Consider the following 24,636-nt stretch of genomic DNA (forward strand, 5'->3'; position numbering starts at 1 on the left):
TTTGAACAATTTGTCTCATATGGTTTATATATAAAATATTTTTTAACAACCAGACCTTCAAACTACACATGTCATGTCCATGGTAATTCACTATTTAATATACTTTAAGAACTTTCAAATACACTCTTTAATAACAAGTATATTGGATTTTTCAGATCATTGATTATATAACAACGTACCATCAGCTAGTTGTTTCTCTCACTGAAGATCAGACCAAAGGGAATAACAGAAATAGCTTTTCTTCCAAGAAAGAAGATGCCTAGGTTGGGGTGTTATTTTGTTTTAGAATGGTAAGAGCCATTGCTCAGTAAATTTTTCATCAAATTATCCACAAGGCATACAATCAAGAATAAACAACTTTTAGAAATTTTAACTTTTAAATATGAGTATATATTTCCGCTCAGCCCCGTTGTATCACTAGGTCTGAGGGCTAGAATTATGCTATCTAACCAATTGTCTACCAAACACAAGCTCTGAGTTATCACATAATAAATAATGTGTAGGCCTTGATTCCTGTGCTAAACTGTTGACCTATAGAGAGAACTGAACACAATGTTTTGTTTACTCAGAAGACAATACATTGTTTTGTCTGCTTTTTAAAATTCATTTTTATTTCTTACTTTTATCAGGCACTCTGAAAGTGATGCAAACATATTGTGTTGAAAATTAAGGACATAACATTTCACAGAACACCTGGCAAAATACTTATGAACATATTCAAGGCAGTAATGAGGATAAAAGAACTCTTCAACAGTAAAAGCAGAAAATAATTTTAAAAGAAGATAAAAGAAAAGAACATTTCCATCTTGCAGACCTCTTTTGAGTAGTAAAAGTAGCTTCTTTGTAGGTAACAACTAACAGCTCAGACAATGGTTAAGTCTGATTTGATTATGAGACAGCCAGGTGGGAAGGGCTCCCTGGCAGAACCTCCAAACATCCTGAATGCTGGGAGGAATCTGCACTCAGGTGGAGCCACTGAAGCTTGCAGTGGGAAGAAGCCTCGGCCTCCTCTTCCTGGGTGGAGCCTGGCATTCACCAAGACGGGAAGCACACTAGCAGGACTCTGGCTTTGCAAAAGTTCCCTGTTCTTTGTTGTTTCCCCCTTTTTGCCCAGTAAATTCAATTTCTCTCACCATTCAAAGTGTCTGTGAGCCTAATCTCTCATGGCTGTGTGACAAGAATCTGGTTCTTAGCTGAACTAAGGAAAAAGTCCTGCAGCAGCTTTGGCGTCCAGAAGATGGACCTTGAGAAGGGGTGAGTGAAATGGGGAATCAAAACCTCTCACTGTCGCTTCTAAGCCTTTTCATCCTCAGACATCTGAAGGTAGGGGAAACCGTGTTCCCCCACCCCTGTCGCTCCTGGGAGTCGGGACCTCTCCGTGGCCTTTTCCTTCCTTTTCTGGGACAGGCAGGCGAGCAGAGGCTCCTTGCTCCCTGTCTCCTGCTGGCTGGGGCTTGTGAACATCAGGCATCCATGGCATCTTCCTCTTCCCTGGACAAGGGGTTCAACTCCTTGGGACAGCAATAAGATGTTCTTCTCCCAGGCATTCTTTTTTCTTCTCTACCCCATCAGCAGTTGACTTTTAAATGGGGTTGTTTTCCTTTTGGAAGATGTTTTACTAAGCTAGGAAAGATAAGAATCACTGTTTATATCCTCTGTAAAGTTTTGGTTGTGATAATCTTGCAAGGACTGGGTTTTCTCCCACCAGTCTCTGTAGTTGTGTATGTGTTGAGTGTGTAATGTCTATAAAAGGAGCTCTAATTGATTTGGCATAAAGGAAGACAAGCACATGCATCAAATATTTTTTAAAGGGAAGTTAAAAGCTGTAGTACCTTTCAGTTCACATGACATTAATCTTTCAGAAATAAAAGCAACCTTAAAGATTATTGGTAAAATGCAGATGCCATCAAAATATAAATAGGTCAACTAAATTATGCAGGTCAGATGCAAGGTTTTCTAAGTGTTTTAAGGTTATAAACTGCTTTTTGGGTTTTGAGAACTATTTAACTTGCTGGCTTCACAATTGGTAATGCCTGTGGACATACAGAATTAACCATACCATTAATTATGCTGGAAGGAGTCAAACCTTGGCTGCACTTGGCATACAATTAACACAACTTACCAGGTTTTACATTAAAGTTAAAAATTGGTAGGAATTACCATTATAACATGTAATTGAAACTGCTGGAAATAGATTTACATGTGAAGTATGTAAGAATAATAAAATGTGTTTTTTTTTTTAGTAAAAGATTATAAAAAGGCATAAAGATATAAATTCTTGCCTATTAAAGGACTATTTTAAATTAGATAAAAGTTAAAAATTCGAACAACTAGTGGAAGGATTGTAAGAATTAATCTTTCAAAAAAATTCTGTGTGTGAACTTTGACTAAAGAGGGTATTATATCGTTTTTCTGTAAATTGAACCTTGAAATAAAAGGACAAGGTTTTTTTGAATCCCCTAATCTGCTCTTATAACACAATTTGTAAAAGGCTATCAAATGTTTTTGCTACTTTAAAACTTCTGAGTCATTTAGGCAAAATAAATAACGATAATCTGGAATTCTATTTCATGACATCAAGTGTTTTAAACCTTTAATATTATTTAGCAGACTTCCCAAAATCCAACTTCAGTTACAAAATTGCCTGTCTTGACACTTGGCTTTTCTGCGCTCCAGAAGGGTCCCTGGCATGTCCACAAAAGAGGCAAACAGGATTATTTGGCATGTTTAGGTACATGGGATTGCCAAAATGATGTTCTGTCTTCTTTAGGTTATATTTTTGTGAATAACAGTAATATATGTTCCAAAATCATATGGGATTTCTAAAATTCAAATGTCTGAGTATATGTTATTGATTATAATTGAGGTTGTTACACTAAGTTATTGTAAACCATGGAGATAATCAAACTTTTTTGTCAGTTGTGTTTGTAACTTTACCCTGAACATTTTGCTATTGACAGACAATTGTCTTGTTTAAATCCTTTTAAAAGGATGGTTTATAATCAAGTATAGAACTTTGACAGGTGCTTTCGACTTCAGGCTTCTGATAACTTTGGAGATTGTATCATTGGAATAAAGAAAAATGTACAATACTCATGAAGCGCTGAAATGTTCACAAATATGAACCAAAACAAGAGTTAACTAAGTGGACTGAACTCAAGAAACGAGCAAATCTTTTTGACTTTGCTTGGAATATTGCTGATCCTTGTCTTTTTTTCAGAGTCAAGGAAACTTATTTTGAACTGTTTATGACGTTTTATAATTGAGTAATGTATACTCCTGTGAACAAAATTTAGTGTATGTTTCTCTCTGTCTGGTTCCTCTAGAATGAGAAAACTGAGTATTCTTAACTTATGGCAATATAGATCTTTGCCTCAGTGCAGTAAGGATCCATCTTTCTCTTGCAGCAGGATGCAGAAATGGTTATTTTGCCAAGGCTTTAACTGGAAGGGTATGCTTCCCTTTGAGGGGTCAATCTTAACTTGCAGAACTGATAAAAGCCCCTTGGGGAGACTGGCCTCATACCCTTGCCTATGCAGTCCCTGTATAGGATTCCTGACCTGTGATTAGTAAAGAATGTCACTTTCTCACAGGTCCAGGAGGTTCAAGTTTATCCCGGGACCTTAAGAGGAAAGGATCACCCAACTCACAGGTATCTGAGTATATACCCACGACTGGGTTCAGCCTTAAAATTTCTTATCTAAGACTCCTTGTGGAACAGAGTTCCTTCAAAACCAATCCAAAAGGCCTATGCAGAAATAATTATTCTTGCTGCACTTTATGCAAATAATCAGGACAACTACAAGACTAAAGACTATTTTTCAAACCACTCAGTCTTAGGATGAGTGGTTCTCTTTTAACAAAATTGAGGACTAGAGAGAGAGAAATTATGTTTCAAAAGTTATCATACACTTGTCTTTAAATTATACACTCATTAGTTGTTTTTAATTTTGCCTACATTTTTTAGACTAGCCCTGCTTGTTCCTGTGAACCAACCAGCCATCTTTGGCTGCAGGTCAGAAAGAACGAGAGGGATGGGTAATGTAAAAATCTAAATCAGTATTCTAGTTCCGAGCAATTATATTTTTTAAAGGGAAGATAAAAGCTGTAGTAGCTTTCAGTTCACATGACTTTAATCTTTCAGAAATAAAAACAACCTTAAAAATTATTGGTAAAATGCAGATGCCATTAAAATATATTGCAATATTCTAGGTCCGAGCAAATCCTGCCAGGTGATGGCAATAAATAGGGTGCCCATCACTCAGAGGTTTCCTTTTTGGGAAAGCAAGATCAAGTGAGCTAACCAAAGCCAAGTACCATGCACCCAAATCCTAGCAAGCATAACTGTAGCCACCAGTTATCTGGGTGTGTCACAAGACACCCTTTTCTCTCCCTTGTTGAAAGATGACTCAAATCCCCAGTTTCGCCTTAGCATTTGGCTTATGACAAGGAGTCCTGGCAACTCCTGTCAAGACACATTTTTGTCCCAAACTCAATTCCAAGCTTCAGGTCAAAGCCCTAAGAAGAAAAACTTGATCTAAGGGATCCGGAGGCAACCAATAAGAGGAAAATACGCACTGTGCAAGTGAGCATGGCTAATTCCTGCTGACTAAGGCAAGCCTCCTCTTTCATGGATAAAGGTCATGCTAGTATCCGTGGCATAAATGAGGTCTAGGGAACTCCAAGGCTACTGAACGTAGGTGGGATAGAGACATAGGTGAGAGTGGATAATTTCTATTTTCCAGGCCCTGCCTGCTTCATAGGGGCAAGCCACTTTGGCATCAGTGGTGGCACCTGCCAAGGTTGCCAGGTATCAGAGATACAAGGACAAAAGAAGAAAAGAAAAGAGGATGTTCTTCCTTCTCTCCCCCGTGTACCCTGGGTATCTGCTAGGAAAAGAAGGGAACCAGGGATGCCTGCTCCCCTCTTCCTAGATGGGTAGCCATTTATCTTCAGTCTGTACTCCTTTCAGTTGCATCCTGAACCCCTGCGACTCCTTTAAATAAAATGCCTTCTTTTAACTTTCTCCTCTTCTGTCCTGTCTTCACTGATAGTTAATTATATATTCATAATACAGGACACTCACTTGAGATGCATCCTTCAAACTGAGAAAAGTTTATTTCCCAAACTTTAAACTTGTTGGCTTAGGATTGGGCTCAAGGGAAAGGAACTCAGAGCCCAACATGCTGGCAAAAGGGTAAATTTTATTATCAGTTGGGCTTTTGGCTTCCCTCTCCCTGTGCAAACTCATAAAAGGCCTTGGGATTTTTTAGCTTTCCTTACTCCTCCCCTTATTTCATTTTGATACATGTTTTCTAATCCGGTTCGTCTCTTCTTGCCTTCATGCCCTCAAACTCCAGTCATAAAACCAGAGCCTTGGAGTATTGCCCTTTTTGCCAGGGTCCCTTAGATAGGCCTCTGAGGGAGTTCTGACTGCCATTTTCCCCATAACAGCACCCCCTGTCAGCAGGAAGCAGTTAAGATCTGTCTTCATCCTTATCCCTTGTTCTAACAGGAGTTAGACGTGCCTCTATGGAGGGGGAATGAGACAGTCAAGTGGGAATGGCTCCCTAGCAGAACCTCTGAGTGACCTGCACACTGGGAAAAATGTACACTCAGATGGAGCCACCGAAGTTTGCAGTAGGAAGGAGCCTGGCCCCTCCTCTTCCTGGGTGGAAGCTGGGATTCAATCTGTGAGGCGGGAAGCACGTTAGCAGGACTCTGACTTTGTGGAATGTTCCTGTTTCCCCTTTTTCCCCTTCTTGCCCTTTTTGCTCAATTCATTCCACTTTTTTTTACCCTTGAAAGTGTCTGTGAGCCTAATCTCTCATGGCCATGTGACAAGGACCTGGCTCTTAGCTGAAAAAGGAAAAAGTCCTACAGATTAGAAATAAATTTATTGGAAATATATGTTAACATGTTGAATTTAGTGACTTAGTTTGTGAAAGACTGGAAACTCAGGTACATTTTAACTAAAGATAGTTTTATCCACACACTGCAGTAAGGCAGCACATAGTTCTAGTTCAAAACCCTCAAGGACAACATTTAGGGTTGAGTAACTTGTGTGTTGCAAAACTCTATTTTACCAATCATATGGTTGTTCGTAGAATGCTATCTCCTAGATAATTTTTTGGGACCCAACGTGCATAATTATAGATGGTGATCTTGTAATTCAGAACAGTTTGACACTGTTCAGGTAGAGTGGCTAAAATTATAAATTGAATGGAGAGATTTTTCTAATGAGAAAAGGCAAAAAGCAACTCTAGAAAGCTAATATCTGATAATGATTTGTTGTAGAAAATCATCAGAGTTGTGGCTAGAATAACAAAATAGATATTAGCCACCAAATTTTGGAACACTTAAAATAGAGGTTAGACCATGAAGATAAACATTCACTTAAGACAAAAACAGGGTTGATAGGATCAAGCAAGAGTGATATACAAGTCCAGTAGAATTATTATGAAAGATTTAATACTTTTTCTAAAAAGTTATTACTCTTACACTTTTGTCTTTGGAATCTATGCTGGAGTCAAACCTCTTGCTAATACAGAAATTCTTACATTTATTGAAGATTCCAAATTAGAATTGAGAAGTAATGACAGTAAGGGTTATCCAGTTTAAATTTCCCAATAATGTTGTAAACTACAGGTTAGGGAAAGAGCACTTTCAATTTGGGAAATGAAAAATATCATGCTTCCGCTACACTTAGACCTTGTTAAATGTGTATGATTTAAAATGTCAGAAAAGATAAGGTGTAGGACATTTTACAGAAAAACAAAAGCAAAAGCAAACAAAACAATAATTGTCCATGTAAAGAACTGCTCTAGTTTCAACAAAGGAAAATGTGTATTTTAATCTAATATTTATGCATTTATATAAATTGTATATGTATTTGAGATAGTAATAATTGGGAAGAAATGACAAAAGTACACGTTGATTTAAAAGCTACCGTATTTTTTCTATGTTTATGGGATCTTACTCTGTTGTCCAAGCTCAGTGGAGTGACATGATCACAGGTTGTTACAGCCTCAACTTTTCAGGCTCAAGCAATTCTCCTGCCTCAGCCTCCTGAGTATCTGGGACAACAGGCATACACCAGCACCAGCTAATTTTTGATGTTTTTGTAGAGAAAAGGTCTCATTATATTGCCCAGGCTGGTTTCCAACCCCTGGATTCAAGCGATTCTCCTGTGTTAGTCTCCCAAATCGTTGGGATTACACGTGTGAGCCACTGTGCCCAGTCCTCAACTATTCTTTAATTTTGTTAAGGAAATAAAAATCTCAAATTAAATTTTTTATGCAACGTAAATGTAAATCAGCAATGCTATTTTGTATGTCATGAGACTGATTTGTCAGGCAAATCTTATTATGTTGAAGACTCTACTTTATGACCACCTTGCAAGCTCAGTGAAACAAAACCTGGAGACCGAAACAAGAACTAAAAGAAGTAAGAGGAGAAATAAACTACCCTAATTCCCTGAGCCAGTAGAAAGGCAACACACCTAACTCCTCTCTCAAATGTTTGAAAGCTCCTGAAGGGAAAGGATGAGAAATACAGGTAGAGCTCCGGAATGCAGAATTACCAAGGGTCCAAGGACCCTCAAGGATTCTATAAAAGGAGAGTCATAAAGATGTGAATAATCACACACTGTATCTTCTAACAAGAAAAAGGATTTGATGGCAGAAAGTGTCCCTCAGGAAGACCAGTAATTTCTTTAATTCCACTGCATGGAAATAAGGAATCTAAGTTCTAACTTTACTTCAGCCTGTGAAGAAGAATGGGTTATATTCAATAGTAGAACAGGTGCATCAGTTTTTCTGTCTGGTCAACTACACCCTTCTATTCATTACACAAATCCTAAAAGTGATATATATTATGGCATAGGGATATGCACACGTGAAAAAGTCTGTTCTAGAGTAGAAAAACATCTAGCTGCCACAGATGTGCATCTACTTAGAGAAGAAGACTTGAAGACTCCTTTGTTGGGGAAAAATATTTTGTGCATACAAATGTAAGGCAGATATTCTATTCTGAAATAATGAGGATCCAGACAATAGAATCTGCTATTCTACAAAATAATTTTTAATAGCTCACAAATTTGATGTGCATGAAAATCACATGGAAAATTCGTCAAAAATACTGGCACCTGGCATTCTCATTCATTAGACAGAAATTGACACCAGACATCCGAATTTAAAAACAGTTAAGCCTGCTCTGAATATTCAAACTCATGTCAACATCTAAGAAAAAAATCCAAATACATTTTTTCTTCATTACTTGCAAAGGGAAGTTTTCTAAAGCCTTGAAATTGTGTTTCCATTTTAAATATAAAAGATTTTTTCCCTTGAACTGAAGACTTCTCTTTCATATGGCAGAAGCCAACAATTTATAAAGTACTGTGTCAAACCTAAAGTTCATCTTAGAGAGATATATTTAGGAAATGTGTGGAATCCCTTGCTCTATGTATTTGAGAAGGAATCATACCTAATATATTGTTTTAACTTATCCCTGTTTTTCATGGTAGTGGTGATGGCGTTGATATCCCCAAGCATTCACTAAGGGTTTAGATACTGTGATATTTTATAGCTCTGCTCTGAAAAATAAAAATATGGCCTCGTGTCCATGGATGGAGAAAAGTTATTGGATAGGTGTCATAACAGACCTGGGAAAACCAATATGAAGGAAAGAAGTGATCTGAAAAATAGAGAAAAAGGGGTCAAAAGAACTAACTAAAGTGATTATCCAAACTCAGGATGTTTTTGTGGAACATGCAATACTTTTGGGATACCTAGAAACATATTGTAAAGAGAATTTAGAAAAGCCTGGAATTCCAAAGTCCCTGGGACTCAACTACAGTTTGGGCATTCTATGGTGCTATGAATCTTGAAGCCTGGAAAAATCAGAAAAATCTGCATAGCATTTCTAATGCCTCCAGTTAATGCTAATCAGTGAAGGCCAGATGTAAGTTGAGTAAAGGAGTAAAGAAAATGTCACAACTTCCATTTAGGGTGTCATCAATCCCACAATGAAGTAAACTTGCTTTTGGGAAATGCATGTTGATTTTGGAATGACCATATGTGAATGACCTCACATTTCCTCAGCCTGACCACCATCAACATAACTCCAGCTGCTTTAATGTTTGGGAGGTGACAGTCCAAATCAATAGTAAATGCAAAAACGTAGCCATAACTGGCTTAGGTGCAACCACTCAACTAGTTATTTTTCCAAAGCAGAAGGATACTTGTTCTGCCTCTATTGAAATATTGACATGGGCCTTCTTCATATGCCATATAAAGGAAATACAAGAAAATAATATGACTTTTGAATGCAAAAGTAACATCAGCACTGCAAACCAGAGTGATTTCACAGATTTATATTTTTTAAGAAAATCAGTTTTTGAATTTTAGCAGTTTATATGACACTGGCATTTTAAAAATGATATTCTTAAATAGTCATTATTGAACGTAATGCTTCCCATATAGGAGAACATAGTTCCAATCCTCAAGTGATTATCAAATAACTATTTCAAGGAATATTCAATATGAGTCCATGTGTGTAGACATATAATAATTATTTCAGAGTAAGGTATTTGTGGTTGCCTGAAATTATCATAATGAGATATATTTCAGAATTTCCCCAAATCAAGTGTGCTCGTTTAATTGTGTTAGAACTGAGGATTCTATTTTTTTTAAAACTTTTCTCCTTTTGAGCACTGTCTGCCCTTCACTATCTTTGACCTTTCCCAGTATCATAGTTGTACCTTGGTCTCAGATGTATACCTCCAGCTTAGACTCTGGACCTTTCTCATGAACACCAGTCTTATATATTAAACTGACTCTTCAACATCTACATTTGGGTATAGAATGGGCGTTTTTAAATCAACAAGTACAAAATGGAATCTTGACCTTCCCTCTTCTAAACTGATTTTTTTTTTCAATTGCATTTTAGGTTTTGGGATACATGTGCTTTGACGCAGCAATCCCATTACTGGGTATATATCCAAAGGACTATAAACTAATTCTTTCACAGTGCTCTCATATGTTTTAATAGCAACTTCACACTGAGTTATTTAGCCCTAAAATCTCAGAGTCATTCTTGATTCCTGCTTACCACTGTTTACAGCCTGTCAGAAAATCCTGTTGCCGTTCCTAGACTGAGCCACCATCATCATTTTGGATTATGTCAGTTGCCTCCCAATTGTGTGTGTGTTTGTGTGTGTGTGTGTATGTGTATGTGTATGTTTATGTTCGCATCATACAACCAGTATCTATGAAGATATGTATTTTCCATATTTGTAAAACAGTTTATACCAGCAACCAGTTGTCTACAGCCAGTTACATTGTTATTCAAATTGCATGGAACTCCCTAAGAAGATGGTCTGTTCTGTTTCATCTAACATTGAAATTTTATGTAACCAGATAGGAGGAATCTAGATTCCATTTTATATGATATTTATATTGTATAACACCACATAAAAATTCAAGAAAAGTAATTTTTGATTTTTACTTCTCCCGCAATTCACTCTCAGTACAGAGTTATCCTGTTGAAACCTTAGAAGCAAGTGAAATCTGTGCTTAAAAGCCTACTTATAGCTTTAATCTGACTCAGATTAAAAGACTAAAGCCTTGCAAGAATTTTACAAGGCTCTCACATTTTAGATCCTATATGTCTTTTACTTCATTTTCTATCACTCTCTCCCTTGCTTACCTTTTTCCAGCCACACCGGTTTCCTTGCTGAATTCTATCAAACCAGGATGTTCTAACCTCCGGCCTTTTATACGTTTAGTTTTCTCTGTCATGAACGCTCTCTGATTAGTTATAAAATGGTTTGTTTCCTAATTTCTTTGGATTTTGCTGAAATATCACCTCAGGAAGGTTTCTCTCATTACCCTATTCTCAATTTAATACCTTTTTTATTTCTTCCTGTTTTTTTGTTCTCTGTAGCATATTCTGTATTTTACTTATATGCTTTATTTGCTGTCTTCACAGAAATGCTAGCTGCTCATGAATTTGTGCTTGATTTTTTCATTGCTGTAACTCTATTTTAATTGCTCTGGCACATACTTGTGGCTTAAAAAATATTCGTTGCTGAAGTCAATTAATGAATTCAATGTCAAGCAATATTTTTCTGTATACCACTGGCTTAATTGCTGTGAAAACCTTATCAAAGAATCCAAAAGAATGATTTGAAACTAGACGATGACCATATTTTGTTTTATTCCTATCTTTTGTATTTGCTATTGGGTAAATTTAGTTTCTGTTTGTAATGCTGTTTTATTAATTTGGATCAAAATTCCTGTCACCAATTTCTAATGGAATATGAACTTCGTGAAGATGCACTAGCAATTTTATTTCCCATTTTGAAGTTTTCTTTTCACATTACACACAATTGTACAAATTGACACTGTTAAGAATTTTATACAGCTGTCTAGGCTGGCTTGAAATGATTTTTCCTCATCACTCCTTGACTGGTATTTCACCGTTTAATTCACATGACAAATTGAATAAAAGAGCAGATAGAGTTGCAACTTGTAGATCTTTCATTAGTGTCTTCATTATTCAGAGGCTTGCATTTATAACCCTCCAGAGTCCTTGCTATTATACATAAGAGATGGTTGGCTAAATCTGATGAGTTAATATACACAGATGTTGTTATTTTCCTCTAAACTTATATTTTACACCCAAAATAAGACAGTATTTTGTACATTTTACCTCTTGATATTATGACTGGAGGATATATGTAAGCAAGATATAATTGCTGGCCTTTAAGAAAACAATTCCATTATGTTTTCAGTACAGAAATGTTAAGACTTAATCCATAATATCATTATGGCATCAGACCATTGATTCTAGGAGCTTTCATTTGTTCATGCTTAAAATTAAAGTTACACTCACAATCCTAGTACTATCCAACCATTTGCTGTTGTTTCTATATTTCTGTTTATTCATTTTAATATGTTATTCAGATATCTGTACACGTTAACATTTAGACTCTTCTCAAAAGAAAACATAGGCCAACAAACATGAAAAAAATGCTCATCATCACTGGTCATTAGAGAAATGCAAATAAAAACCACATTGAGATACCAACTCACACCAGTTAGAATGGCGATCACTTAAAAAAATCTGGAGACAACAGATGCTGGAGAGAATGTGGAGAAATAGGAACACTTTTACACTGCTGGTGGGAGTGTAAATTAGTTCAACCATTGTAGAAGACAATGTGGCGATTCTTCAAGGACCTAGAAATAGAAATTCCATTTGACCCAGCCATCCCATTACTGGGTATATATCCAAAGGATTATAAATCGTTCTATTATAAAGACACATGCACACCTATCTTCATTGTAGCACTGTTTGCAAACTCCTGGAGCCAACCCAAATGTACATCCAGGATAGACTGGACAAGGAAAATGTGGCACGTATATACCATGGAATACTATGCAGCCATAAAAAATGATGAGTTTGTTTCCTTTGCAGAGACATGTATGAATCTGGAAAACGTCATTCTCAGCAAACTGACAGAAGAATAGAAAATCAAACACCGCATGTTCTCACTCATAGGCGGATGTTGAACAATGAGAACACATGGACACAGGGAGGGGGACATCACACACTGGGGTCTATTGGGGGGGAATAGGTGAGGGACTGTGGGCGGTGGGGAGGTTGGAGTGGAGTAACATCGGGAGAAATGCCAGATGTAGGTGACCGGGGGCGATGGAGGCAGCAAACCATATTGCCATGTATGTACCTATGCAACAATCAGGCATGATCTACACATGTACCCCAGAACCTAAAGTGAAATAAAATATATATATTAAAAAAAATTTAGACTTTTCAGCTGACTTTTAAAAAACAATGAAACACATGTCATTTGATTACTGATATTTCAATGAGATTTTCAATATTGTTCTTTTTTCTGAATTTTTGTTACAAATATGAGTATATCTGTCTTCCATGAGTAGATATTACTTTGTAAAAAACAAAACTCAGTAAACTAATTTATGAACTTTTACATATAACAAAATCAAACAGTTTTATGGACTGTAATGTTTTCTGCATTTCTACTATGTCTTTGTGTGCTTTATACATTTCTATTATAGCACTTACCTGAATTATGTATTTATTTGCATGTCTTTCTCTTGTATCTGTAGACTTGTGCCTAGGACTCTGCTTGATCTTAAAACTTACTCTTGAAGATTTTTTAGTAAATGCTATTATTGCAGGTGAATGTATAATGAATATACTTTGTGCAAAATAGTTTTCTTTGTAAATCTTATGTTAGGTTTTACAGTTTATAGAGTATTTTTCTTTTTGAGTGATATATACTTATTTGTTCCTCTTGATTTCCAGATACAAACTCATAGCTTCAAATATGTTCATAATTTCTTTAATTCTATTTTATAGTCATCAAGGAAAATGGGGGTGTTCATTTTATATACTAGTTTGTTCCTATTAGTAAGTTTCAGTAATTGCTCTTATTTATAAATCTAGAGCATTCTCTTGTTGGTTAAAGGTACTAGATCCTCACCAAACTTCTGAAGCATAATAATACCTTTCTCTTGTGCCAAGCATATACTGTATTCATTTTCCTTTTCCTATATGTAGAGGCTTCGTTCACTTTTTCATTATTGTGGTAAGGATGCTTAACATGAAATCTGTCTTCCTTTAAAACTTTTAAGTGTACAATAGAGTATTGTTAGTTACAGGTACAATAGTGTTTCTTAACCTGAAACATAGAACAGAGTTTTACACATCTCACCACAATCTATTTTATTGTATTGGCCCATAGTGGAAGTTTTGATTCATGTAATAAAATGCATTTTAAAATTGCAATAAAAGAGTCAGGGTATTAATCTTCTAGGTGTTAAAAATAATTACAAATTTTGTATTTGTTATTATTTTATTTGTTAAGAGTTATTACCAATTTTTCTTGAATTAAAGGGCCTAAAACAAAGATAGACAAATTTTGCCAAATGCTTTATTTTGAGGTGTAACTTTTTTTTTTTTTTTTTTTTTGAGACGGAGTTTCGCTCTTGTTACCCAGGCTGGAGTGCAATGGCGCGATCTTGGCTCACTGCAACCTCCGCTTCTCGGGTTCAGGCAATTCTCCTGCCTCAGCCTCCTGAGTAACTGGGATTACAGGCACACGCCACGGTGCCCAGCTAATTTTTTGTATTTTTAGTAGAGACGGGGGTTTCACCATGTTGACCAGGATGGTCTCAATCTCTTGACCTCGTGATCCAACTGCCTCGGCCTCCCAAAGTGCTGGGATTACAGGCGTGAGCCACTGCACCTGACCCTGAGGTGTAATTTTTTAACCTTATGACTGAGAAGAGACCTGAAATTTCTCAACATAAGGTGCAGCACAAATTTGATTTATTTGTAACATAATCTCTTATAACTGACTGGAAAGGAAATAGTTATGAATTTGTTAGTGCCTAGAGAAACGATATCTTTAAAATCAACAGAAGTAGATGAAAAGAAATTGCTATGTGCTTTGCTGGTATTCCAGTAACTGACCACAATGTTAAGTATATTCAATAGGCTAAATGTGTTTAAAATTTGATTTTGGAAAAGAACAGGAATAGATGATAACTATATAGAGACTAAAAGTGCTTAAAAATGTGTCCTTCATTGCTTTCTGTTAAATAAAGTCTTGGCGATTTATTGATGTCATTACATCATGTTACACACTCAGCACTCCTCCTCCAACTTTCCCCATAAAGACAAAAGAAATAGAAAGGAAAACAATCTGGTAGTATTTTTTGGCTTATCTTAGAGCCTAAACCCAAAGATAACACTGGGTCAGGAGGAGTTAAATCCTGAGCTCCTACTGCCTATAGATATGTACCTACTTTTTGCTGCTTCTGCTAATTCAGTTTACTTAACAATAAAGCTCACAATTGATCTGAAGTGTGCTTATTCATTCCAGGGTGCCAATATCAACAGAGTAAGCAATGATTCTATTTTCTTCCCTAGACTTTGAATCTCTGATTACTAACTTCTAGATGATATTCCTTCTTTGTATCGGATGGGAAATCAAGTTGTTTCTTGTTCAAAGCCTGGTAATTCCCACAAAATTTCCCCTGCTCTGCTTATTTTGCTGTTCTAGTGTTCCTCTACACTTTGTTTTGTGGTATTTCTCATATTGAGAAATACAGAGAGATAAATGTTGGGTTTGGTAAAGGTAACCCACAGAACATTTGTCTTCCTACAGTCAACTGGCTCAGTAGAGTAAATGCATCCACAATGTCTTGTACCATTCTTACTCCAAACTCCAAACACAGAGTGAGTTGATTAATTGTGATATTGCTCATTAACACTTTAATAAACTTTATCTTCTTTGTGGCCAACCTAGAGTTATTATTACCTTAGCATTTTCCTCATAGCATTGACTACTATCTAAAACTTCTGCAACACTTTGAAACTTTTGATTAATGCCTGAAATATCCTGTACTGAATTTCCTTTTCTTACCTTCAAATATGTTCATAATTTCTCAAGTTCTGTTTTGTAGTCATCAAGGAAAATGGGGGTGTTCATTTTATGTTCTAGTTTGTTTTCTGTTAGTAAATTTCAGTAATTGCTCTTATTTATAAATCTAGAGCGTTTCTTTTGCTCTTGGTTAAATGTACTAGATCCTCACCAAACTTCTCTAACACAATAATACTTTTCTCTTTTTTTTTTGAGATGGAGTTTCGCTCTTATTACCCAGGCTGGAGTGCAATGGCATGATCTCGGCTCACTGCAACCTCCGCCTCCTGGGTTCAGGCAATTCTCCTGCCTCAGCCTCCTGAGTAGCTGGGATTACAGGCACGCCCCACCATGCCCAGTTAATTTTTTGTATTTTTAGTAGAGACGGGGTTTCACCATGTTGACCAGGATGGCTTCGATCTCTTGACCTCGTGATCCACCCGCCTTGGCCTCCAAAAGTGCTGGAATTATAGGCTTGAGCCACCGCGCCTGGCCTAATACTTTTCTCTTGTGCCAAGCATATACAGTATTCATTTTCCCTTTCCTATATGTAGAGGTGTGGGAGTTCAGTCAAGATGGTTGTAAAGATTGTAAAATTATCGAATATAGTCACAAACCTTCTTGGAAGGCCAAGAGGTTCGAATAGTTTCAGTAGAAGTTTTGACTGAAGGCAGCCTAGTCCTCTTTATCTTCAGTTGAAAAAGAAAAGCAAATAACTAGGGAATGCGGGGGGAGTTTATCTGAATAACTCGTTTACTCATGTGGTCCTAAAACTAATCTTTTATCTTTCATGGGTCGCATGGCTCTCTTGGCAGGGAGGACAACCAGGTTTATCATTCAAAAATTGTGTTTGCTTTAGGCCCTGGAATGTGGTCTTTAATCTTTACCCTCTAATGGTGTTTGCTCAAAGCCTTTGTCATTTATTGTGTGCTGAATAAAGGCCAGCAAGGCCAGCAACTTGGGGCTATGGCTGCTAGCTCTTTATAGCACTCTCTTTGAGTGTCTGTCAGTGGCCCAGACACCCCAGCCTGCTCTTTCACTGTATTCTGTGTTTGAATGAATTTGTTCATCAATCACTGGGTCAGGGTCAGTGGGTCAGGCCCTGACATAGAAGCTTCATTCTCTTTTTCATTATTGTGGTAAGGACACTTAACATGAAATCTGCACTCCTTTAAAGCTTTTAAGTGTACAATAGAGTATTCTTAACTATTATAGGTACAATGTCATACAGTGGATCTCTAGAACTTACTCATCTTGTATAACTGAAAGTTTATACTCATTGAAGAGCAACTTCCCATTTCCCTATCCCCCAGGGTCCTGACAACCACCATTCTACTCTCTGTTTCTATAAATTTGACTATTTTAGATGCCTCATGTAAGTAGAATTGAGCAGTCCTGTACTTTTGTAACTGCTTCATTTTACTCAGTATAATGTTCTCCAGGTCCATTCATATTGCCACATATGGCAGGATTTCATTCCTTTTTTAAGGCTGAATAATATTCCATTATATGTATGTATCACATTTGCTTTATTCTTCTATTGATGAGCGTTTAGATTGTTTCCGTATCTTGGTTATTAGGCAAAGTACTTGAATAGGTATTTTTTCAAAGAAGATACACAGATTGCGAACAAGTATATAACAAGACACTCAACATCATTAATCATCAGGAAAATGAAAATCAAAATCACATTGAAATATCACCTCAGACCTCTTAGCATGGCTACTACATATGTGAAAAGAAAAAGATTACTGTTGATAAGTATGGGGAAAAAATGGAACCTTTGTACACTGTTGGTGGGAATGTAAAATTGTTTGGCCACTGTGGAAAATAGTTTGGAGATTCCCTGAAACTGTTAAAAAATAAAAGTAGCATATGATCCAGTAAAACCACTTCTGTATATATACAAAGAATTGGGACTAGAGTCTCAGATATCAGCATTCCCATGTTTATTGAGGCTGGCTTCTAAGACCACAAATCTTCCACAAATAATCTACTTTCTTCCTTCAGTTCAAGCCATTTAGTAGTTTCCCATTTTTACTTCTGAGGGAAAATTTTACTTGCAGCAGCATTATTTATCTTTATCTAATGTATTTTATAATCTCTCTAGAGAAAAGAATGACAAACTCTTTTCATGGTAACTTTATCTACCTGATAACCAAACCAACAAATTCCTGGAATATGTTCCCTTAGTGATGTTTTTCTGGAGAAATTTATGTTATTTAATTTCAGTTTTAAAATTTTATTTCCATTTTAATTTTTAAAATTTTACATTCCCATTCTTCATTCCAATTTATAGGAAATCGTTATAATGTGTTACAAACACTTGTTTGTTTTCTTGAAAAACGGGCTTTATATTTTTATGTGCACGTTTTTAATATACAAAAATGTTATTGTATATCTCACTCTATTTTTTTGCTGGTTATCATATATTGCAGTATTGTTCAAAGTATTTGCTGCCCCTTGCTGTAGGAGGATTATACTTCCCTTCTCCATTAATATCAGGCTTGATTATGGGACCTGCTTTGGCCAATGAAATGTGATAAGTGGCACATGGGATAAGTGGCACAATCTTTCTTTGATTTTTTTTTTAATATCTCAAGCTCAACTAGATGTAAGAAGTTTCATTGCCAGTTTGAAAATGAAACATTATATTTCTCATTGCTGCTGTCTTAAGACCAATCTCATGTGTAATTAGCCCTATGGATAGTTTTTCTTTTTTTTTTTTTTTTTTTTGAGACGGAGTTTCGCTCTTGTTACCCAGGCTGGAGTGCAATGGCACGATCTTGGCTCACCGCAACCTCTGCCTCCTGGGTTCAGGCAATTCTCCTGCCTCAGCCTTCTGAGCAGCTGAGATTACAGGCATGCGCCACCATGCCCAGCTAATTTTTGTATTTTTAGTAGAGATGGGGTTTCACCATGTTGACCAGGATGGTCTCGATCTCTTGACCTCGTGATCACCCGCCTCGCCCTCCCAAAGTGCTGGGATTACAGGCTTGAGCCAGCCCTATGGATAGATTAAGCTCACAAAATTCAAAATCAAAAACAAAAATCAAAAATATTTTCCTAAATTTCCTATTTCTTCATTCTTCACCATGGCTACACCTATAATTTGGATATTATCCATGATTATAGTTCTCCATTGTTGATTATAAATGCTCTCTTCAGTGTTAGATTTAAAAAAAAAACTTCACCAGTATATTGTATACTCTTATATTTAGCATCTTTTGCTGCAGCTTTGAGATTTATCCTCCTATCTAAGCAACTCCTCTAAATGTGTTTACAACTGTATTTCATTATTTCAAAAAAATGCTGTTTTCAACACATTTGGGGTCTTTTTAAGAAAAGTTTCTGAAGCATTTCGTATAATACCCGACCTTTGCATTTGGATGACCATTTGGTTGGATATAAAATTTTGGTTACAAAATATTTTCCTTTGATTAAAAAACATACAGTTCTATTGTCTGCTAGAATCTCACATTGTGTTGAGAAGGCTTGTTCTTATTTTGTATTTTTCTGTCGGAAACTTTTGAACCTTTACTAATTTTCAATTTTATATCTTGTCTGTTTAATAATCCATGACATGAGTTGTTTCATCTTTATTTTTAAGAGCTTTATTTTGACCATTGCTTAAAAGATTATCCCTGTCTGTTATTATTTTCCTCTCTGTTGAAGACTATATGTATCTGAATATTAATAATCCTATTCAAATTCACTCTTTTTCTTCTAACTTCTACTTTTGCATGATTTCTTGTAACTTTTGAAAAAATTCTTTATTCACATCTTCCGTTTTACTAAAATTTGTATCTGGGTTCTTTACACTCTAATCTATTTGGTTATTGATTTTAATGATTTTTGTTTCCTTACCTGATATTTATAATTTCTAAAAATATTTTAATTTTTATATTGCTAATATATTATTATATAAATCTAGCATTATCTTTTTTTTAATTACTTAACTGTTGAAATAATTCTGCTATTGATACTGTATGCTGTTAAGTTTTGATTTTTCCTTCCAAATAAATATAAATAATTTTGAATGTTTTGCTTTTGAGTTAATGATCCCCTTAAGATATCAGATAAATGCTTCATAAACAGATAAAGGAATATTCCTTAGGGAGATGACAAAAACCAGTAATTAATTTTTTGTTAATTCAATTTGGTGTAATTAGAGGGGAGTATAAAATTTCCAGATAGAAAGGCTAATGAATTATAGAATTAGTTTTTAAAACAAAATATTTAAAGTAAAACACACATACAGCAAAATATGAAATTTACTTTTCTTAGGTTAACACGTTTATGTAACTGGCACCCAGATTAAGAAACTGAACATTACCACGTAACATGATCGGATTAGTAATTCTAATCTATTGCTTTTGTAATTAAGCATTATAATCTCAAGCAATGAAATAGTATATACTAGTAATAATGAAAAAAATATTTCCACATGCAAGAAAAGGGATGATTCCCCACAAAAGGCAAGTAAGCTACAGACACAAAATAATAAATATATATTCTTCCATTTAAATGAAAATAAGAAATGGACACACCAAATTTATGATGGGAAAGGTCATTGCAGCTTTTGAAGTTAGCATCTTCTTTCAACTATTTTAGAAGGTAAACTTTGTCATAATTTAAGGAACCACATATAAAAAGGTGTCTTCCTGGGTTTTCTATTATATTGCGTTGTTCTGTTTTTCTATCTTTATATAAATAACACACTGTTTTAATTACTGTTGCTGTGTAATAAGTCTTGATATTTGATAATGTTAGTGTGCCAGCTTTACTTTTATTTTTTAAAATTGTCTTAGCTGGTTTTGCCCTTTGCATTGGTGTGTATAAATAAATATATATATATTTAGATATATATATATATATATATATATATATATAACATTTCTTAATTTACACACATATGCACACACTCACTTAAACAAGTTACCATAATTTTGCTTGGTATTTAATTTACAGATGAACATTTAGGGAGAATTACATCTTACCACTATAAGTCTTCTAATTCTTGAACCTGGACTATTTCTTCACTTACTTAGGTCTTCCTTAATTATTTGAAATGGTGTTTTATAATTTTCATCTTATAGACATTGCAGTACTATTTTTAATTTATAAATATATATTGGCATTGTTTATGCTATGCTCAGTGTCCTTTTTAAGCATTCCCTTTTCATTTGTCTCTTGCTGATATGTAGAAATGTAATTAAATACTATGTATTGACATTGTATCAGTGAACTTTCTAAGTTCACTAATTTTAAATACTTGTACACTATTTTGAATTTTATGCATTCATAGTTATGCCATCTTCAGGTAATGAGTATTTTGTTTCTTCCTAATTGCTAAAATATTCATTCTAAGAATACTTAGTTTGCTAGAACTATGCTGAATAGAAGTAAATATAAAATACATCTTCTTCTTGTTTCTGTTCTTCAAGAAAAACAATTTAGTTTAATTTCTTTTTCTTTCTTTTTTTCTTTTTTTAAGACAGAGTCTTTTTAGAAATAGAAATTCCATTTGACCCAGTAATCCCATTACTGGGTATATATCCAAAGGACTATAAATCGTTCTACTATAAGGACACATGCACACGAATGTTCATTGCAGCACTGTTTACAATAGCAAAGACCTGGAACCAACCCAAATGCCCATCGATGATAGACTGGACTGGGAAAATGTGGCACATATGCACCATGGAATACTATGCAGCAATCAAAAATGATGAGTTCGTGTCTTTTGTAAGGACATGGATGAAACTGGAGAACCATCACTCTCAGCAAACTGACACAAGAACAGAAAATGAAATACCACATATTCTCATTCATAGGCGGGTGAGGAAAAATGAGAACACATGGACACAGGGAAGGGAGTACTACACATCGGGGTCTATTGGGGGGAATGGGGAGGGACAGCGGGGGCAGGGAGCTGGGGAGGGATAGCCTGGGAAGAAATGCCAAATGTGGGTGAAGGGGAGGAAGGCAGCAAAACACACTGCCATGTGTGTACATATGCAACTATTTTGCACGTTCTGCACATGTACTCCAAAACCTAAAATGCAATAAAAAAGAAAAAAAAGACAAAAGAGTCTTGCTCTGTTGCCCAGGCTGGAGTGCAGTGGCACTGTCTTGGCTCACTGCAACCTCCACCTCTTGGGTTCAAGTGATTCTCCTGCCTCAGCCTCCTGAGTAGCTGGGACTAAAGGTGCACACCACCACACCCAGATAATTTTTGTATTTTTAGTAGAGACAGGGTTTCACCATATTGGCCAGGCTGGTCTCGAACTTTTGACTGCATGATTTACCAACTTTGGCCTCGCAAAGTTCTGGGATTACAAATGTGAGCCACTGTGCCCAGCCTTAATTTCATTATATATGATATGTGCTTCAGTTTTTCCAAGTAACCTTTTTTCAAAATAAAAAAAAGTTGTTCTTTGTTTGCCAATAGTTTTTGTCATGAATGGATATCGTTAATTAATATTGAGTTTCATTAAATCCTTTTTTCTGAACCTATTAGGCTAATCATGGGATATTCCTTCTATTTCTTTTGTAATGTGAATTGTATTGACTGATTTTTAACTTGTTGATATTTATTTAGAACTTAGCATATATGTTCATGAGAGAAACATATCCATTGATTTATTTTCTTGTCTTTGTGCTGGTGTGTTAATTGGGTTATGTAGACTTCATAAAATGATTTGAGATGTACGTCCACCACCTTTTGATTACCTGGATTTGTATGAATAATGCTTTTTTCTTTTTTATTATTATTTCCTTTAAGTTCTGTGGTACATGTGCAGATTGTGCAGGTTTGTTACATAGGTATACACGTGCCATGGTGGTGGTTTGCTGCATCCATTGCCCCGTCATCTACATTAGGTATTTCTCCTAAGGCTATCCCTCCCCAATACCCTGCCCTGACATTTTCCCCTTGCCCCTGAGCCCCCAGGCCCCAGTGTGTGATATTCCCTTCCCTGTGTCTGTGTGTTCTTTGTTCAACACCCACTTATGAGTTGGAGAACATGCAGTGTTTGGTTTTCTGTTCTTGTGTCAGTTTTCTAGAATGATGGTGTCCAGTTTCATCCATGTCCCTGCAAAGGACATGAACTCATCCTTTTTTATGGCTGCATAGTATTCCATGGTGTATATGTGCCACATTTTCTTTATCCAGTTTATCATTGATGGGTATTTGGGTTGGTTGCACGTCTTTACTGTGATGAACAGTGCTGCAATAAACATACGTGTGCATGTGTCTTTATAATAGAATGATTTATAATCCTTTGAATATACCCAGTAATGGAATTGCTGGGACAAATGGTATTTCTATTTCTAGATCCTTGAGGAATCACCACGCTATCTTCCACAATGGTTGAATCAATTTACACTCCCACCAACAGTGTAAAAGCATTCCTATTTCTCCACATCCTCTCCAGCATCTGTTGTCTTCTGATTTTTTAATGATCGCCATTCTAACTGATGTGAGTTGATATCTCAATGTGGTTTTAATTTGAATTTCTCTAGTGACCAGTAATGATTTTTTTCATGTTTGTTGCCTGCATAAATGCCTTCTTTTGAAAAGTGTCTGTTCATATCCTTTGCCCACTTTTTGATGGGGTTGTCTTTTTCTTGTAAATTTGTTTAAGTTTCCTGTAGACTCTGGATATTAGCCCTTTGTTCAGATGGGTAGATTGCAAAAAATTTTTCCCCATTCCGTTGGTTGCCAGTTCACTCTATTGATAGTTTATTTTGCTGTGCAGAAGCTCTTTTGTCTATTTTGGCTTTTGTTGCCATTGCTTTTGGTGTTTTTAGTCTTGAAGTCTTTGTTCATGCCTATGTCTTGAATGGTATTGCCTAAGTTTTCTTCTAGAGTTTTTATGATGTTAGGTCTTATGTTTAAATCTTTAGTCCATCTAGAGTTAATTTTTGTATAAGGTATAAGAAAGCATCCAGTTTCAGCTTTCTGCATATGGCTAGGCAGCTTTCCCAACACCATTTATTAAATAGGGAATCATTTCCCCATTGCTTGTTTCTGTGATATAAGAGCTCCTGAAGGAACAATGTTTGATATTAGTTCTTCCATAAATGTTTGAGAGAATTAACCAGCAAAGCCATTCGACCTAGATTTTTCTTTGTACAGAAGCCTTTATTTACAGTTTTAAATTATGTAATAGATATGAATGAAACTCTTCTGATACTGTATTTTTTATTGTGATAGTCATGTTATGTCTCTGGGACTATTTCCTTATACAAGTTTTTATTTTTATTGACATAAAATCGTCCATAAATGTTCCTGTTTTATCTTTAAAATCTACAGAATCTTTACACCCCCTTTTCATTCCTGATATTCGTTTTTGTTCCTTTTATGTTTTTCCTTCTGTTGGCAAAATGCTCTCTTTGCAGTCAGTATTTTTATTTTTTCTGATTGTTGTCTTTGATTTTGACTTTCAGTAGTTCTATTATAATATGCCTAGATGTGGCTTTTTTTGTATTTGCCCTACTTGGAGTGTACAATTTCTTGAACTCATGTTTTGATATCATTAATCAGTTTTGGAAAAAATCTCAGGCATTATCTTTTGCAATATTACCCTGCATTTTTCTCTCCTCTCTCTTTCATGGCTCTCATTTGCACTATACTAGTCATTTTCACTGTGCCCCATATGTTTCTCATGCTCTTTTTTTACTTGTCATTGTGTTTTCTCTCTCTTTTTCAGTCTGAATACTGGCAAGATAGTACCAATAACTGCGATATCTCTTGGTTTGTTTCTGTTGCCTGTCATATATTTCTTTTGGTCTTTTGTTATACTTGAAAAGTTTCTGTTAAATCCAGGACATTGTTTTGAGTCTGTAAAGTTTCTAAGTAATGGTATTTTTTTCTGGAGTTGGTTTACTCTGTATAACTTGGTAAACTAAGGGTCCGTTGATCTTAAATCAAATGGGGACTCAGTAAGGCTTATAGGTTCATTCTACTTTTGGTTATTATCTGCTCTTCAGAATTAGTCCTCCCACTTGCAACTGAAAAATTAAGGCATTTACTAAGATATTTTCTTCCTTAGTGTAATTTGGACATCAGTTTTGTGGCCTCATAATAAAGAGATTGTTGAAACCTCCACTATTTGTCTTTTAGAAGCTTTCAGTTTAGTTTTTCTGCTTTTTAC

The 24,636-nt window shown here is 35.6% G+C and overlaps 1 protein-coding gene across 5 annotated transcripts in view; it reads left to right on the forward strand.

The window, feature by feature from the left end:
- LOC118150508 (uncharacterized) overlaps positions 1-24,636 on the forward strand; it is a 683,858-nt gene that overhangs the window by 398,978 nt on the left and 260,244 nt on the right. Inside the window, exon 1 of one of the 5 annotated variants that reach the window (XM_054250790.2) lies at positions 1,021-1,254. The exons of 3 other annotated variants lie outside the window; for them this stretch is intronic. In XM_054250790.2, the coding sequence (XP_054106765.1) occupies positions 1,238-1,254 (17 nt within the window). In that variant the 5' untranslated portion in view covers positions 1,021-1,237. Of the gene's footprint in view, positions 1-1,020; positions 1,255-22,818; positions 22,960-24,636 lie in introns of those variants that run through there. One more of the 5 variants, XR_008478823.2, reaches the window with a different exon arrangement.

This window comes from Callithrix jacchus, chromosome X (assembly GCF_049354715.1).
Source record: "Callithrix jacchus isolate 240 chromosome X, calJac240_pri, whole genome shotgun sequence".
NCBI classification, from domain to species: Eukaryota; Metazoa; Chordata; class Mammalia; order Primates; family Cebidae; genus Callithrix; species Callithrix jacchus.